This window comes from Populus euphratica, unplaced genomic scaffold (genome assembly GCF_000495115.2).
Source record: "Populus euphratica unplaced genomic scaffold, PopEup_1.0 scaffold479.1, whole genome shotgun sequence".
In the NCBI taxonomy this organism is placed as follows: domain Eukaryota; kingdom Viridiplantae; phylum Streptophyta; class Magnoliopsida; order Malpighiales; family Salicaceae; genus Populus; species Populus euphratica.
In genome coordinates this window covers 155,119-172,478 of record NW_011500358.1, presented here as the reverse complement: position 1 = coordinate 172,478, position 17,360 = coordinate 155,119, and the positions used below count along the sequence as shown (strand labels likewise).

Genomic DNA, 17,360 nt, shown 5'->3' with positions numbered 1-17,360 from the left:
AAACAAATTTACATTAACAATGCTTTGAATCCATGCTTCACCAACAAGTTTCAACTTTCCGTTTCTTTTTTTAGCTGCAGTGTTTCTTCTTGCTTTGCAGCTCCTGCACATTCATACACCAACATATACTTATAACTGTTCTTTTCATTTCATCTTATTTCACATCATCTTATTCACAATTTACAATTGTAAATAACAACACACTCCCATATGGAGGTTTATTCACCGACTAGTATGGAGGGATGAGATCTACAGCTACCATAAACCCCTCCTTGGGAGCACGAAACTAATCTTCCTTCTAACATTTGATTCAAACACGTGTTCAGTGAAATCACACGAACTTCACTTTACTCTAAATTGCCTCGCATCATTGCTTGAATCGGAACTCAAGAAACATTATAGAAGAAAAAAATTGTTTCGAGCTGAGCACCACCAAATTCGTTTCCATCATCAGCTGGCATTGATAAAGAGCCAAAGCCTATGTGAGCTCGCACCCATTTAAGAGGGCACCTTGTAGTAACTATTAAACAATAATTCATTTGGTCAATACCTTACCAGCCCTTGACATATGAGGAATATCGCGAGTGAAGAGCCATCTGAGTCGACATCACAGCCTTCTAGCCCTGTGCTAAAGCAAAAGGGGCCTCCTAAATGAAAAATGAAAAAAGACTGGTCGGAAAAGAACGCATTTTTTTTTTTTTGGACCGCAATTACAATGGGAAGGCATCCCGAAACATGGTGAGAATCTTCCTTGCTGACTGTCTTTTTGTATAAGCAGAGAAGAGGAGGGTAGAATTAAAAGGAAAACATGCAGACTTGTATTAGTACGCTACTGGGGCACAATATTTTACATTTTAGCACATAAATTGTTATACATTTCCACAATTTGCTGGTGAGAAGAAATCAGTAAGTGTAGATCTCCAGAAGTTAGTCACACCTGCTTCAAATTAGGCCTGGAGACGCGCACCAAATGTTGAACCTTTGCCTCATAAACAATGGTGAACTTTCTGGTCCAATGGAAGCAAACATTGCAGAACCTAAGAAAATGCATGAATATTGATTGAATAAATTCTGAAATTGGGATGCATTGTATGAGAAAGTTGAAATAAGGTACAAGTTAATACCATCAGGCTGAGCTGTACATATTGCACAAAGGGGAAACATGGGGGTTTAACCTTCTATAGCATATGTCTGGACCTGCAATCCATATAAAAACGATAAAACAAAAATAAGAACTGAGGGGCAAGGCAATAGCAGGGAAAGGAACCAATGGACATGAACATTCCAAGGCACCAGACAAACCACCAACTTTGCATTGAGTGAAGTCACTTGTATCATTTATTCTACAGAAAAACACTAGAGAAACCAAGGCTAGCTCAATAGGCACTAACAATATCATCCAAATAGAACTAGTTGACCAAGCACATTTTCCACTGCATGGCAACCCTTGTTCCTATTTCCATGAGGTAAACAATGATGTCCGAGCAGGACAACATGAACCACCCAGATCTTTTGGGAAAAGCTCAAGCAGCTACCTAAACCCAATCCCAATTTGCATTAAAATGATGTCTAATGGTAAAAACTCCAGATTAGTCATTAGATACTTGATAGACCAGATATCATACCAAATCTCAGAGCTGCTGAAAATAAGTGCACAGGGAAAAAAAAAAAAGGCAAAATGCTCCAAAGGATTGATAACCCCTTTGTTAATTTCCATGATTAACAGATTTCTTTTTACATCCTCTTGTCACTTTTTACATTTGACATGACATAAAAGTGCTTTCTTTTTATTCGATGTGCAACTGCACTAGTGCTCGTTTCTGTGATCCAGATAAGATTTATAAATGGAAGCATGCATAAAATAAGGTAACTGAACACTGGCATCTTTTAATCAATAAAAAAATATATAGCAACCTTTCATTTTATTCTACCTCAGTCAAGTTCTCTTCAGGAAAGTGATTTGGTCTGGTACAATTAACACCATGGACACCATCATACTTGAGGACTCTAAGTTTCCCTTCCTGTAGTTTACCGAAAACTGTTATGCAGTTCAAAAGTATAGATTAATAAGATGAACATGATCAGAGAAAAGTGCACACCTTGGTTCCATAGACAAGACCTCCTCCGGCAAAGGGATGAAAACAAGCAACATTGACCTCATCCTCTGCACTAGGAAGCACTCTCACAATTTCCATATCCGAAACTCTGTAAACCTAATTGACAGAAACAGAGGACTAGAGTTACAGGACTGACATGCCAAATTCCAGAGACAGTTACAGTATGAAATATAGGTAGGATACAAACCCTTGCTGCTAAACATAATAAGTTCACCATTTATGTTTTTTTCCAAATAATATTTCTTTTCCAGAATAAAAACCATCATTTCAATAATAGTGACAATTACAACAGTGACTCTGGGTATTAATTGGGAAGTATATATAACCCATTGGCCATAACATCTTTGCACATTTACGCTCAAAGAAACCTTTTTCCAGTAGTACAAACTCCAAGTTTCCGTCTAGTATTAGCACAATCACCTGGAGACTTTTCTATTCAAAATTCATTGCTTCATCAATCATATAGAAAAACTATCTCACTCAATTCACTGTCAGCACATCACAAACTATGTTTGCTAGAGCAACAATTTTCTGCATCATAGGAAAGCCACCTCAATTAATTCCACTCTTGCCCGTGCAACAATTGTGAAAGCATGACAACGTTAGCAAATAAAGCAGAGAGATGGATTGTTTTTACATGAATGAAGCATAAATCCATACGGGAAATGACCCCTTACACAAAATAACAAAATGACACCTTATCACAAAATAACAATCACCCAACAGAAAATTCTCAAGTAAAAGGGAATCAAGAATAAGAACAAAAGGCAGGAAAAGAAAATGAACTTTATACCTCCAGAACTGTATAAATAGGTGTTGTTGTTTCCCCATCAATGACAATGCTTTTTAGAAGGGAGCCATGACGTCGACCATAAGCCAGTAATATGTGCTCCGACATTGGTGAGAACTGCACATGGCATCAAATACAAAGCACAGTAACATCAACCAACAAGGAAATGTCAATGAACAAGCAAAACATCTATGACCTTCACCATCTACACCAACATAATTAGAAATCCATACAAATACGATAAACATATTCAAACTGATATTTAAAAGAAAAGAAAAAAAGTATACGAGGACCAGATATTCTAGTATTTGCAACTTAAGTATCTTAAAAATATTATATCTGAATCACAACATCTATATCTCAGAGCATCATGTCTGAAGGGTTCTCTTTCTTCCTTTATCAGGAAAAAAAAAAAAAGAGCAATTGAGGATCTCAGAAGTCTAGAACACTAAATGAGTCCTCTCAGGGATTCCAAACCCCAAAGAAACTAATGACAACAATGACAAAAAGGATGTTGCCATAAATAATAGACCATGAATTGCAGTTCCAAAGCCCTTTTGTTACCAGTTTAGCCAAATGCACTTAACACCACAAGGAAGAGCACACAATGAATTACAATTCAAAAGTCCTCCTTTTGTTGCCAGTTTAGCCAAATGTGCTTAATACCACAAAGAAGAGCATCAGCATATCCTTTACAAGCTAAATGCAATTGAATGTTGAGAATTCACATGAAAAATGGAGGGAGAACTAACAAGCAGTCAACCAGCAGAGTACAGGTAAGTTTTGACCTTATTATGCTAACTATATGATAACCCATCAATAGGCCAAAAGATTTTGCATCTCCATGCAAAGACAAAGGCCTGCTTGTAATAGAAGTAGACCTGTAAATATGAAAACAGATACATCATACATGTTCCTTTCATCTAAGAAAGATAACTGACCTGGATTGAAGTCAAACAATGAGCAGCTCTAATTGCACGTGACACAAGCACTGAACCAAAGCTGTATAAACAGAAGAGCCACTTTGATTGATAAGACAATCATTCATCTGGATTAAAGAACAAGAAAGAATCAAGTGCATTGTAAAAGTTAGATAGAATTTTACGTTGCCTCCTCCAGGGAATATATGCGAAGCTCATACACTACTTGGTGTGCTGATATTGGGTGTCTAGTGGGGGAAGTAGCAGCCCCAGCATCTTGATGGACTAGTGTTTGTAAACCGGGATCAGCTTCCATATGGGGCAGCATACAAGCAACACAGGCAGCTAAATATCTTCCGCATGGTGAGAAATGAGCGCCCATTTCACTGAAAAAACAATAGCAGCCAGAGAGACACAAAGTGAACATTGAAAGGTCAGCCAAAATATATTAATAAAATGCAAATCCAAAAGATGACCAAGCTGTCCACTATGACTTAAGAAAAAATTTAAGAAGTGATGTGGTTATAATATAGAGTTCACTGATATTAAAGCAGCAATTAAAACACCTCATCCTTGCTGGAGCAAGCAAAGAATATACTAAAAAATCAACAAATTAATGCTATCTTTTTGGTCAAAACAATTTAAATTCTATCATGCTGATTAATTAAGTAAACACCAAATTTGATAGGAAAAAGAAAAATTACAGCCTTTAGCATACCTACAAAGGACAGCATGAGGTATAGTTAAGCGACATTTGTCAGCATTGAGTGGAGCACAAGGATGTTTTATGTCATGAGACCACACTCTAAGCTTTACAGTGCATGGTAACTCTGCAGCAGCTGCAGCTTCCAATGATGCAGCAATCTCAGACTGGATTCTATTAAATATGGGCTGATTATCACTACCTTCATGTCGCATATTAATGGGAGCCATAATTTCCCCGGGTTCAGGCACAAAGAACCGGGAGCGTGAAATGCGATGCTGAGAGCCAGATCTCCCAGAGACCCCGGAGATGCTGGTGCTGCCAGGCATTGCCAAAGAAGCCACTGCAGCTTCCACATTCTGAGTAGATAGATAAGATGTCAGTGAGGAAGGACCAATATACTGGGCTGAACGTTCACGACTACCACTACTAAGAGGAACTGTCGAGGGTCCACCAGCTTGGCTCTGACCCATTAACCATCCCTGCAAAAAGGGTAACTCCCACCACGTGGAGTCTCTAGAGGGTAGAATCTGCTGAAGTTGCCCAAAATCAGTGGACTGCTGCCTAATTGAAGTATTTGCAGGTACTCCATCCATTGCACTATTACCAACACCAAGTGTCTCTAGATGAGCTGATTTTCCTTGAGGGTTCCCCCCTACAGGCGGCATTTCATCAGTCTCCATCGCATCTTCTCTGGTGTTAGAAACTCCACCTCCCATTCCAGAAGGGAAAGAATTATTTACTATACCTTCTGCACTGGTATATGAACTAGAAGGGACTGCAGGAAATGTCTCCATGGGAGACACTAAGGGAACATATCTGTCTGTTGCATTTGTATCCATTTGACGCTGCATTGAAGTAGAGGACTCCACTTGCATTGTACTTGAAGTGACAAGCCTATTAGCACCTATTCTACTATCATCTAAAGAAAATGAAGGCACGGACAAGAAAGGCAAGGGCACAAGTGGTAGTTCAGAAGCCAAGCTAACACAATCACCAGACTGACCATTTGTGACAAAAACAGCAGGAGGAGGATATCTCAGGTAACCTGCAGATGTTGCCCGTGTCATAGAAGAATCTGAAGAGTCAAGATCATTGACCTGCATATCAGTCCAAAAATGTAATCTACACAATAGCATGAGTAAGTAATCAAATAAATGACCTTTGGGTTATTCACCTCAGCAGTCAAGAGAAATGGAGCACCGTGTGGGTGAAAATGCACTGCTCGAAGAGAGCGCCTAGTCTTCAATACAATAGTTGGTGAAGATGCCTCCCCTCTCTTATTGTAGTGCCATATGTACAACTGACACATGAGATTAAATGCCAATGCTATGTTAAACTGTATATTCAATGCAACGCATGCCTTTCAAGTAATGTGAAGAAAAAAGCTTGTGCAAGTTGAGCAATATTAAAGTAATATTCAATACCTTGTGACCTGATGCAACAGCAAGCAATTCTCCTTCTGCATGGAAAGCAATGGAAGCAATAGGACGATCTGTGAGGGGAAACACATTCACCAGGTCATACGCGCTTAACAACTACAGAAAAAGAAAACTGCATAAAAATAATCAATGTGTAGAACTGAACTTACAGAAATCACGGGATCCTATACACTCTGATGTGTTTGCATCCCATAAGCGAACTTCATGATCCAAGCTTCCACTTGCAAGAATTTCTGGTTGCAGTGGGTGGAACCTGACCTATAAAATTAGGGTCTTTAATATGGAAAAGATAACTTAAAGGTTGTTCATTTTCAAGAAAAGGCACTTGATTTGAGCTGAAAAGCAGGGTTAATAGCTTTAAATGGGGAGAAAAGGAAAGAGAAGGGAGATCAACACAAAACTGTGATTGTACATGAAAGATAATGGGAAATAGTTGTAAAACAGAAAGGAAAGGGAAGCAGTCGCCCTTGAGAAAATGCAGTTTTTGTAATTGATAAATTGTAGACAGGTAGACTGCTATAGTACTAAATGAGTATACCGCAGAAAGAAGTTATAATGCCCTAACCGAAAAAATCAGCATGTTCACTGAATATATTCTATTCCCATAACTTTTTAGGAAGAAATCTCAGTGGAGCAGGATTAAAAAAAGAGAGTTAGAATTTAAAATTTGAGTCTATGCCAAATAATTGCGTCAAATTTATCCATTATCCATTTATACATAGCTGGCCAGAATTACAAAAGATCAAGAAAATTAGCGATCCTTGCAAAAAACCAAATTCCAACCTACCACCCAAGGCGTCCTCCGATGACCCATCAACACCTTTAAGCAGATTCCAGTTTGGCAATCGATTATCTTCACTGTGTGATCACCACTGCATAAAAGAAGAGAGAGAGAAGTGAGTATAACTTCCAGTTGGTGCAGGCATGACCAGGAAAAGACCAGAGTAGGAAGACTTGCTGCGTAGAAGCTAGTGTTTTTCCATCAGGACTAAATGCTGCTGCTATAGTCGACCTCGGAGGAGGCACCAGTGGGCAATACTGAGCCGATAGATGCCGCAACGACTCAGCCTCAGCCCTAAATCATAAGCTAACAAACTCAGAACACGAAGCAAGTAGCCCACAAAGAGAGCTTAAAAGCAGAGCAATTACCATGAAATAAGACCGCGTTTCGCATCTCTAGCTGGTTCAGTTTTCGGCACCGATGAAGAATTATAATTCCATTGCGAAGCTTCTCCCCACCGCCTTTTTGGCGTGTGTTTAGTTATAGGACAAATCTCTCTCTGCACTAACAAACACAAGGCGTTTCTACCACTGAAACATATAAGAAAAAATCAGAACCAAAATATAATCAATTTTCAGTAAATTCTAGCTAGCTCTCTCGTAAAGAGTCAAAATTAACCACTCGATATGAATCTGTGAATAGAAATAAGAGTTTTTTAATCAGAAATTAAACCTAAGAAGAGGAGGATTGGAAGAGACGGGAGGATTGAGGGGAGGATTTCGATCCAGCGGCAAGGAAACTGGGGTCATTTCCTTGTTTGCGCAATGAAGGGTTCATATGGAGAGGGGATTTCGAATGAAGCAGCTGCAATGGTGTTGAGGAGAAACCCTAATTCATTGATTGATAGATTTGAATTTGAATTTGCTGTGGGGGAGTGAAAGAGGGAGGGTAATGTTATGGGTTTTGGATTTTATTTTTGGACATAACCTAGCAAGAGAAGAGAGAGGAGGAAGGCGAATAGTAAAATGTGTGCGCCTATGGCCTCAGAGAGAGAGAGAGAGAGAGAGATCGATCTTAAAATAACAGGAAAAATCTCACAGATCCCCGTTGAAACTACTACTTATTCAAGTGTCTGTAAGGGATAACTAGCTCCCTAACGGACACTATCTCACTCTTGATATTAGTTAGGATTCAGAGCTTAAAAGGTATAATAAATAAAATTTTGATTTGGTACACATACCAAATCCATCGAAAATCTACTTGTAAAGGAAATTACGATAACAATTATATTTTAAAATATTTTTTATTTAAAAATATATTAAAATATTTTTTTTATCAAACAATTTAAAAATATTAATTTAAAGTAAAATAAATAAAAAAAAATTAAATTTTTTTAAAAAAACTTTTGAAACATTAAAACAAACGAGCTCTAAAATTTATAATGAAGTTATTGTATACCTATTCACATGTTACTATTCACTATAATAGTATAATTACTATATTGCTTTTTATTATTTAATTTTTTAACTTGGCTTTAAGGTAGGATGGTCTTTTCACCATGATTTAAATGTATTTTTTGTTAATCATGTAGGGTTACAATAGTAATTTTGTTTTTAAATACATAATAAAATTACTCATATAACCCTAGAATAAAATAATCAAATGCCTACTCTTCAAAGGTATTTTTTATTTTTATTTTTTTAGAATAGTATAATTATTTTGATACCATTAACGATAACCAATTAAACTCTCATTCAAGGGTTTTTTTTATCATTTTACTTTGCTTTTGATATAAATTTCAAGGATGCTAAGAAAAAACATGTCAGCACATGCTCCGCATGCACTATTGTGTGGATAGCCCCTATACCATTCAAGCAACACGTAATGGGCTATCCAACCACCAAACATGGCAATATAGTGTAACTTTTGGAAAGTCTCAGCATCCCTAACTCGATGAGGCAACGTATATACCACCATTCACAGCGGTATGGCACTACGCAATTATTTTTTTCCTCTTCTTCTGTCTCTCCCCACCTAGATTTTCATGTCAACTTCTTTAAAATTCAAAAACAACCTTTTAGTTTATTGGTTCTTCATATTTGGTCCCTTTCTCTTTTTATTATAATTTTTCTTAGCTTGAAAAATCTATAAAATTAGTGTGTTTTTTTAATTTCACCCTCTATATGTTTTAATCTTTTTTCTTTTTTTTCTTTTGCAAGTTTTTTATCAATATTTTTTCAACGATTTCATCCTTTAAAATTAAAGTGGACAACATCTAAGCTTATTGATTGAACTTAGATCTATGATTTAACAAAGTTGCATGTTTTTTATATTATATCATGTTTAGAATGTTCATTTGGGTTTACTTGGTTTTTCCTTCTTCTTGTTTAAGCCGATGTTTTCTGTTTTTATTTTATTTTATTTTTTTGTGGTTTTCCTTCAATTCGGTTAGCATTGAATTATTTAATAATCATAATAAGCTTAGATGTAGTTCTTTTTTATCTTTTTTCCATTGCTTGTTTTGTCAATTTATTTATTCTTGTTGTTTTTTTTTGTATTATTTAAATTATTACTTGAAACATGAAATTTTTTTAGCTTATCACCTTTTAAACATAAAAAAATTTTGTTTGACCATAGCAAATTGCAAGCAACATAACTAGTACATAACTAATTGTAATTGTCAGAGAGAGATGGTTCACTTTATAACATAAAGCACTCTAATTTGAAGCAGCGTTTTTTTTATATACCAGAATAGAATAGAACAAGAAAAACCAATATAAGAGAATAAAACAAGAATAGAATAGAACAAGTGATTAGTACTTAAAAGTGCTTTTTTATCAAGGTTTTATATCATCATTTTGCACTTGAAATATCAATAACTCGTTAACTAAAGCATGTTTTATAATAACTTATCTAATAATATAAGATACCTTTAATTTATAGTAAATGTTCATTTTAAATGTAGGCCTATCACATAAATGAAAGGATTGATTGATGAGTTTAAGAACTAAAATTGAAAGGACAAAAAGATGACCAAACTTAGAAAAGATATGTCAGTGTAGTCCAAACCGAAATACTATTCGGTAATTGGGTCATATTTGCAGTTGTAGATCTCGGATTTAGGTCTACTTTATATGGATGGAAAGGTAAGATATAGGCCTACAACTTTCATACAGAGCTCAAGATTTAATAAGGTCATTTTCAAGTCCAAATTGTAGCAACAACAAAGAAGTCTGAATCTATCCTACAACCAGAACATTGTTCAGTATTTGACCCATATCTGGAGTTTTAGAAGTCCAAATGACCTTCATATTTTTTTCCTGAAATGCTGAGATAATTTCCTACAACTTTCATGTTTTAAGTGGTTTCAATTCAGATGTTATCAATGACATTTTGGGTAAACAATAGAAGATAAAGATTGTCATCAAGTCAAGAGTTAGCCACCCACTCATTAATTAGTTATCAAATCAATAGTTCCTAATTTTGCTTGTAAAAGGAGGCCTTTGCCATGTATTTAGGCATCTTGGTATCCAGATCAAAATCATGCTCTTGCTTTCTCTCTTTGTATTTTTTTAATGCTTAAGTTTTGTTTTCATTAATATCTTGTTCATGCCTTTCATTTCCTTTCCTTTACTTAGTTAACTTTTTATCTTATTTATGCTCTTATCTTGTTTATTTATGTTTCTTTCTTTCATTATGTTAAGCTAAGTTTATTATGTCAAGGTGAAAAGGTTACACTAATGGTGCAAGAATAAGTATAGTATAAACTTAATATGGACTTTAATGTTCAATACTAACATATTTTATATTTGTTATCTTGTTCACTCTTTAATAATTTGCTTGTTAAATAACTAATATATATTTATGTTGTATAACACTTGGTATAACAAATGTTTGGCACTTTCATAGCCTATACTGTATGATAACCGACACTTGTACTGTGAAAGGAACTTGATTTGTTGTTAACATAAGTTATAATCATGAATGTCTGACAACATTTACAAGTATTAGCATTAATCGAATAAGATAAGTAATGTAATCATGTTAACAATTTATAATCTGATTGGAACCTCCTTTATGTGTGGTTTCTAATTGAATAATAATAGTTTATACTATACTTGTTTGGCATATCATTAATAGATTCTCTAACCTTGATATTTGTTGTACATTGTTTAATCCTTTATTTAAGCTTCCATCTTAAAGTTCTCATCAACTTTCTTTTCTTCTTTTTCTTCTTCTTTTATTACTACTACTACTACTATTATTATTAGTACTACTATTATGATTACTATTATTAATATTATTGTTGTTGTTGTTATATTATTGTTGTTTATAATTTATACAATTAACCTCCCTATGGTTCGACCCCGGTCTTGCTGGGTTATTTATTATTTGGACACTCCTGCACTTGGGAGAAGACATTAATCTTTTGGTTATGTCATATAAGTTTTTGTACAAATTATAGTATTTATTTTATTTTTACTTTTCACTTTTCTTGTAGATAACTCTGTTTCTTTTCTTTTGTTTCTTCTTCTTTTGTTTTCTTCTTCCTTTTATTATATTCCTACATGTCCATAAGAAAGTGGTAGACTTTGTAGGGTATCCTCATCATTTTCAGAAAATATGGTTGAAGAAAATAACCAATCACTTCATAATGAGAATAATCGTGTTAGAATACTTAGAGACCACATGAATCCCACAAGAACAAGTGCACTATCATGCATAGTTTTTCCTCTTGATGCATCTCATTTTAATTTTAAGTCAGACATTATTTAACTTTTACCTTCTTTTCATAGCTTAGATTTAGAAAATCCATACTTGCATTTAAAGGAATTTGAGGAGGTCTGTAACACATATAATGACTCAAATTGTAACATAAACACCATTAGATTAAAGCTTTTTCCTTTTTTTATTAAAAGATAAAGCTAAAACATGACTATAAAATTTAAGACCTAGATCCATTTGTGCTTGGGATGAAATGCAACAACATTTTTTAAAGAAGTTTTTCCCTTCTCAATGAAAAAACTCTTTCAAAAGACAAATCACCACTTTCACTCAAAAATTAAGAGAAACATTTTACCAATGTTGGGATACATATCAAAACTTTCTTAATACTTGCCCTCATTATGGTTTTGAAACATGAAGATTAGTTTCATAATTTTATGAAGGGTTAATACCTATAGATAAGCAAATGGTTGAATTGATATGCAATGAAACTTTTGAAGATAAAGACCCTAATGAAGTAATTGAGCATTTCGACTTGTTAGCTGAAAATGCTCAAAATTAGGACATTGTAGGTACTTATGAGGCACCGAGTAAAACTCAACCTCATACATCTAGTGGAGGTATGTACAATGTTAGGGAAAATTATGACCTCCAAGCCAAGTTTCCATCTTTAGGTAGAAAATTTGAGGCACTAGAATTGAAAAAGAGTGGTCAATTAAAATATGTTCAATACATTATGTGTCAAATCTGTGAAACTGATGAATATTCAACCAATGATTGTCCAACCTTGCCTTCTTTTAAGGAATGTCTCCATGAACAAGCTCATACTTTAAACAGTTTTCAAAGGCCCAATCATAACCTATACTCGCAAACATACAATCCTAGTTGAAGAAATCACCTAAATTTCAATTGGAAGAGTGATAATAACAATGCATAAACTTCATAACCATTGTTTCAAGCATACTATAATTTCCAAAATTCTCATTATTATGCATCTCCTTAAACTCCACCTCCTAGAAGAAATCTTGAGGAAACATTGCATGCATTCATTGAAAAGCAAGAGACAATATGATTAACACTTAAAAGTGCATTTTTATCAAGGTTTTATATCATCATTTTGCACTAACATATCTAATGATATAAGATACCTTTAATTTATGGTAAATGTTTATTTTAAATGCAGGCCTATCACATAAATGAAAGGATTGATTAATGAATTTAAGAACTGAAATTAAAAGGCCAAATAGATGGCTAAACTCTGAAAAGAGATGCTGGTGTAGTCCAAACCAGAACACTGTTTAGTAATTCAGTCATATCTAGAGCTGTAGATCTCAGATTTAGGTCTACTTTATATGGATGGAAAGGTAAGACATAGGCCTACAACTTTCATATAGAGCCTAAGACTTAAAAAGGTCATTTTCAAGTCCAAATTGGAGCAACAACAAAGAGGTCCGAATATGTCCTCCAAATCGAGCACTGTTCAGTGTTTGACCCATATCTAGAGTTCTAGAAGTCTAAATGATCTGAATGTTTTACACAAGACAACTAAGATGATTGCCTACAACTTTCATGTTTTCAAGTGGTTCCAATTTTGACGTTATCAATGACGTTTTGGGCAGACAAGAGAAGCTAAGGATTGTCACCAAGTCAAGAGTTGGTCACCCACTCATTAATTAGTCATCAAATCAATAGTTCCTAATTTTGGCCTATAAAAGGAGGCATTTGCCATGTATTTAGGCATCTTGGTTTCCAGATCAAGATCATGCTATTGCTTTCTCTCTTTGTATTTTTTGTAATGTTTATGCTTTGCTTTCATTAATATCAAGTTTATGCCTTTCATTTCCTTTCCTTTACTTAGTTAACTTTTATCTTATTTATGTTCTTATTTTGTTTATTTATTTTTCTTTCTTTCATTATGTCTAGCTAAGTTTATTAGGTCAAGGTGAAAAGGTTACACTAATGGTGTAAGAATAAGTATAGTGTAAACTTAATATGGACTTTAATGTTTGATACTAACATGTTTTGTATTTGTTATCTTGTTCACTCTTTAATACTTTGCTTGTTAAATGACTAATCTTGATTTATGTTGTATAATACTTAGTACAACAAATGCTTGGCACTTTCATAACCCATACTATATGGTATAACCGACACCTAATATATGAAGAAAACTTGATTTGTTGTTAACATAAGTTATTATCATGAATGTTTAACGAGATTTACAAGTATTAGCATTAATCGAATAAGATGACAAATGTAATCATGTTAACAATCTATAATCAGATTAGAACCTCCTTTGTGTGTGGTTTCTAATTGAATAATAAGAGTTTATACTATACTTGTTTGGCATACCATTAGTGGATCCTGTAACCTTGACATTTGTTATTATCATTGTTTAATCCTTACATTAATATTCCATCTCAAAGTTCTCATCATCTTCTTCTTCTTCTCCTTCTTTATTATTATTATTATTATTATTGTTACTACTACTACTACTACTATTATTGTTATTGTTATTGTTATTGTTATTACTATTATTATTGTTGTTGTTGTTACTATTGTTGTTGTTTATAATTTGTACAATTAACCTCTTTGTGGTTCGACCCCGGTCTTACCGGGTTATTTATTACTTCGACACTCCTACACTTGGGAGAAGACATCAATCTTTTAGTCGTGTCAAGTTTTTGGCACCGTTGTCGGGGAGGTAAGTTCTTGTACAAATTATAGTATTTATTTTATTTTTTCTTTTTCACTTTTCTTGTATATATCTTTGTTTCTTTTCTCTTGTCTCTTCTTTTATTGTTTTTCTTCTTCCTTTTATTTTATTCCTACACGTGCATGAGAGCGTGGTCACGTATATTAAGTGGTAGACTTTGTAGGGTATCCTCATTATTTTCAAAAAATATGGCCGAAGAAGATAATCAATCACTTCATAATGAGAATAATGAGAATAACCGTGCTAGAACACTTAGAAACCACATGAATCCCATAAGAACAAGTGCACTATCATGCATAGTTTTTCCTCCCGATGCATCTCATTTTAATTTTAAACCAGGTATTATTCAACTTTTACCTTCTTTTCATGGCTTAGAATTGGAAAATCCATACTTGCATTTAAGGGAATTTGAGGAGGTTTGCAACATATATAATAATTTAAATTGTAGCATGAACACCATCAGATTAAAGCTTTTTCCTTTTTCATTAAAAGATAAAGCTAAATATGGCTATAAAATTTGAGACTAGGATCCATTCGTGTTTGGGATGAAATGCAACAACAGTTTTTAAAGAAGTTTTTCTCATCTCACAGAACAAACTCTTTCAAAAGACAAATCACCACTTTCACTCAAAAATTAAGAGAAACATTTTACCAATGTTGGGATACATATCAAAACTTTCTTAATACTTGCCCTCATTATGGTTTTGAAACATGAAGATTAGTTTCATAATTTTATGAAGGGTTAATACCTATAGATAAGATTGGTTTCACATTTCTATGAAGGGTTAACACCTAAAGATAGGTAAATGGTTGAATTGATATGCAATGAAACTTTTGAAGATAAAGACCCTAATGAAGCAATTGAGCACTTAGACTTGTTAGCTGAAAATGCTCAAAATTAGGACACTGTAGGTACTTATGAGGCACCGAGTAAAACTCAACCTCATACATCTAGTGGAGGTATGTACAACGTTAGGGAAAATCATGACCTCCAAGCCAAGTTTCCATCTTTAGGTAGAAAATTCGAGGCACTAGAATTGAAAAAGAATGGTTAATTAAAATCTGTTAAAAACATTGTGTGTCAAATATGTGAAACAAATGAACACTCAACCAATAACTGTCCAACCTTGCCTTCTTTTAAGGAATGTCTCCATGAACAAGCACATGCTTTAAACAGTTTTCAAAGGCCCAACCACAACCTATACTCGCAAACATACAACTTTAGCTGGAGAAATCACCTAAATTTCAGTTGGAAGAGTGATAATAACAATGGATAAATTTTCACAACCGCCGTTTTAAGCATACCACAATTTTTAAAATTCTCATGGATATGCACCTTCTTATGCTCCACCTCCTAGAAGAAATCTTGAGGAAACATTGCATGCATTCATTGAAAAGCAAGAGACAATCAATACTCAACTTGCTCAAAACATGACAGATTTTAAAAATACTCTTGCAAAATTGACATCTGCTCTTAGTTTCCAAGAGAAAGGTAAGTTTCCATCTCAACTACAACAAAATCCCAAGTGGCAATACAATGCAAATACAAGTAGTTCTGGAAAGCCACCACATGGATCAAATCAAATTAGTCACTACTCTTCGCAGTGGTAAGGTTATTGAAAAACCCACTCTTAAACCTTATGAGAAAGATGATGAGTTAATCTCTGAGGGTATGGAAGGGGTTGAATCTGAAAATTATAAAGAAACGACTGATTCCTCGCCAGTACTTCCATCTCCTCAAGCCATGACCAAACAAAGAAAAGTCAATCACAACTTTAAAATCTTTGAAACTTTCAAACAGGTAAGAATCAATATACCCTTGTTGGATGCTATTAAACAGGTTCCTTCCTATGCTAAATTTTTTAAAGATCTATGCACTATGAAGAGGAAACTAAATGTGAAAAAGAAAGTCTTTTTAGTCGAACAAGTAAGTGCTATTCTTTAGAACAATAATGCTTTGAAATATAAAGACCCTGGTTGTCCTACAATTTCTTGCTTTATTGGAGAACATAAAATTCAAAGAGCCTTACTTGATCTTGGTGCTAGTGTGAATTTACTTCCATATTCAGTTTTTCAGAGTTGTAATCTAGGTGAGTTAAAACCAACTTCCATAACTCTTTTACTTGCCGATAGATCTATAAAAGTGCCTAGAGGAATAATTGAAGATGTGTTAGTACAAGTCGATAAATTCATTTATCCTATGGATTTTATTGTTTTGGACACAGAACCGATTGAAGCATGTAATTCATTTCCTGTTATTTTAGGACGTCTGTTTCTTACAACTTCTAACGCATTGATTAATTGTAGTAATGGACTGATGAAGCTATCATTTGGAAACATGACACTGGAGATAAATATTTTCAACATTTGCAAGCAACCTAGAGATGATAATGATTTACAAGAAGTAGATCATATTGACGAATTAGTTTATGATCAACTTGAATCTACTTTAAGTAAAAATGAGTTGGATGAATATGAAGATTTGTAAATGATTTATTCTGAGGAAGAAATCACGAATGAAAAAAGTGCCGAAAATGTTGATGATTACTTTCCTAACGAATCCTTACTTTCTCTTAGTTCAATGCCTTGGTATGATAAAAATATCAATTTTCTTGCTTTAGGAGATTTGCTAGCTGATTGGAGTACCCAAGACAAAGAAACGTTTTTGAAAGAAGTGAAGAACTTTTATTGTGATGACCCTAACTTATTCAAATATTATCCTAATCAAATATTTCAAAGATTCATTCCTGATAATGAGGTAAGTAGTGTCATTGAACTTTGTCATTCTTAAGCATGTGAAAGTTATTTCTCGTAAAAAAAGACAGCTACAAAAATCTTTCAAAATGGATTTTATTGGCCCACCATGTTTAAGGACACGCACGCATTCTGCAAAACTACCTGTACATACACATGCTTTTTCAAAAATAAATAAATAAATAAAGAGAGAGAGAGAGAGTGTGTGAGACTCCAGCTGGCCTACATATAGGTGGTATGATTGCCCTTCTAATTTCTCATCTATAAAATCATCTCTTCCTTCCCTTCATTTCCACTCAACCTATACATTCATCAAATATAGAAGTGTGTAGAAATGACAAGTTCCTCAAGTCATCAAATAAAAAGTATTTGTGTTTTTCGTAGATCTAGTCCTGGAAAAGAAAATGAGTTTTTAGAATCAGCAAATCATCTTGGTCAAGTGCTAGCTAAGAGAAAGATTCATTTAGTGTAT

General features: G+C 34.2%; 1 protein-coding gene across 4 annotated transcripts; it reads right to left on the bottom strand.

Annotated features, from left to right (window-relative positions):
- Positions 1–761: 761 nt before the first annotated feature.
- On the bottom strand, positions 762–7,796 carry LOC105114033 (uncharacterized). 4 transcript variants are annotated; one of them, XM_011010439.1, is made up of 16 exons: positions 7,426–7,795; positions 7,122–7,283; positions 6,931–7,047; positions 6,760–6,844; positions 6,122–6,230; positions 5,958–6,025; positions 5,708–5,833; positions 5,279–5,630; positions 4,546–5,185; positions 4,013–4,213; positions 3,849–3,909; positions 2,911–3,024; positions 2,100–2,213; positions 1,932–2,021; positions 1,125–1,197; positions 762–1,037 (listed from the first exon to the last, which is right to left on the bottom strand). In XM_011010439.1, the coding sequence occupies exons 1-15, from the start codon at positions 7,500–7,502 to the stop codon at positions 1,171–1,173; spliced, it is 2,343 nt and encodes a 780-aa protein (XP_011008741.1). In that variant the 5' UTR covers positions 7,503–7,795; the 3' UTR covers positions 762–1,037; positions 1,125–1,170. The 4 variants fall into 4 exon arrangements, with proteins under 4 accessions (XP_011008741.1, XP_011008737.1, XP_011008739.1 ...); XM_011010435.1 differs by having other exon boundaries at positions 4,546–5,630; XM_011010437.1 differs by having other exon boundaries at positions 762–1,007; positions 4,546–5,630.
- Between the last annotated feature and the right edge of the window lie 9,564 nt (positions 7,797–17,360).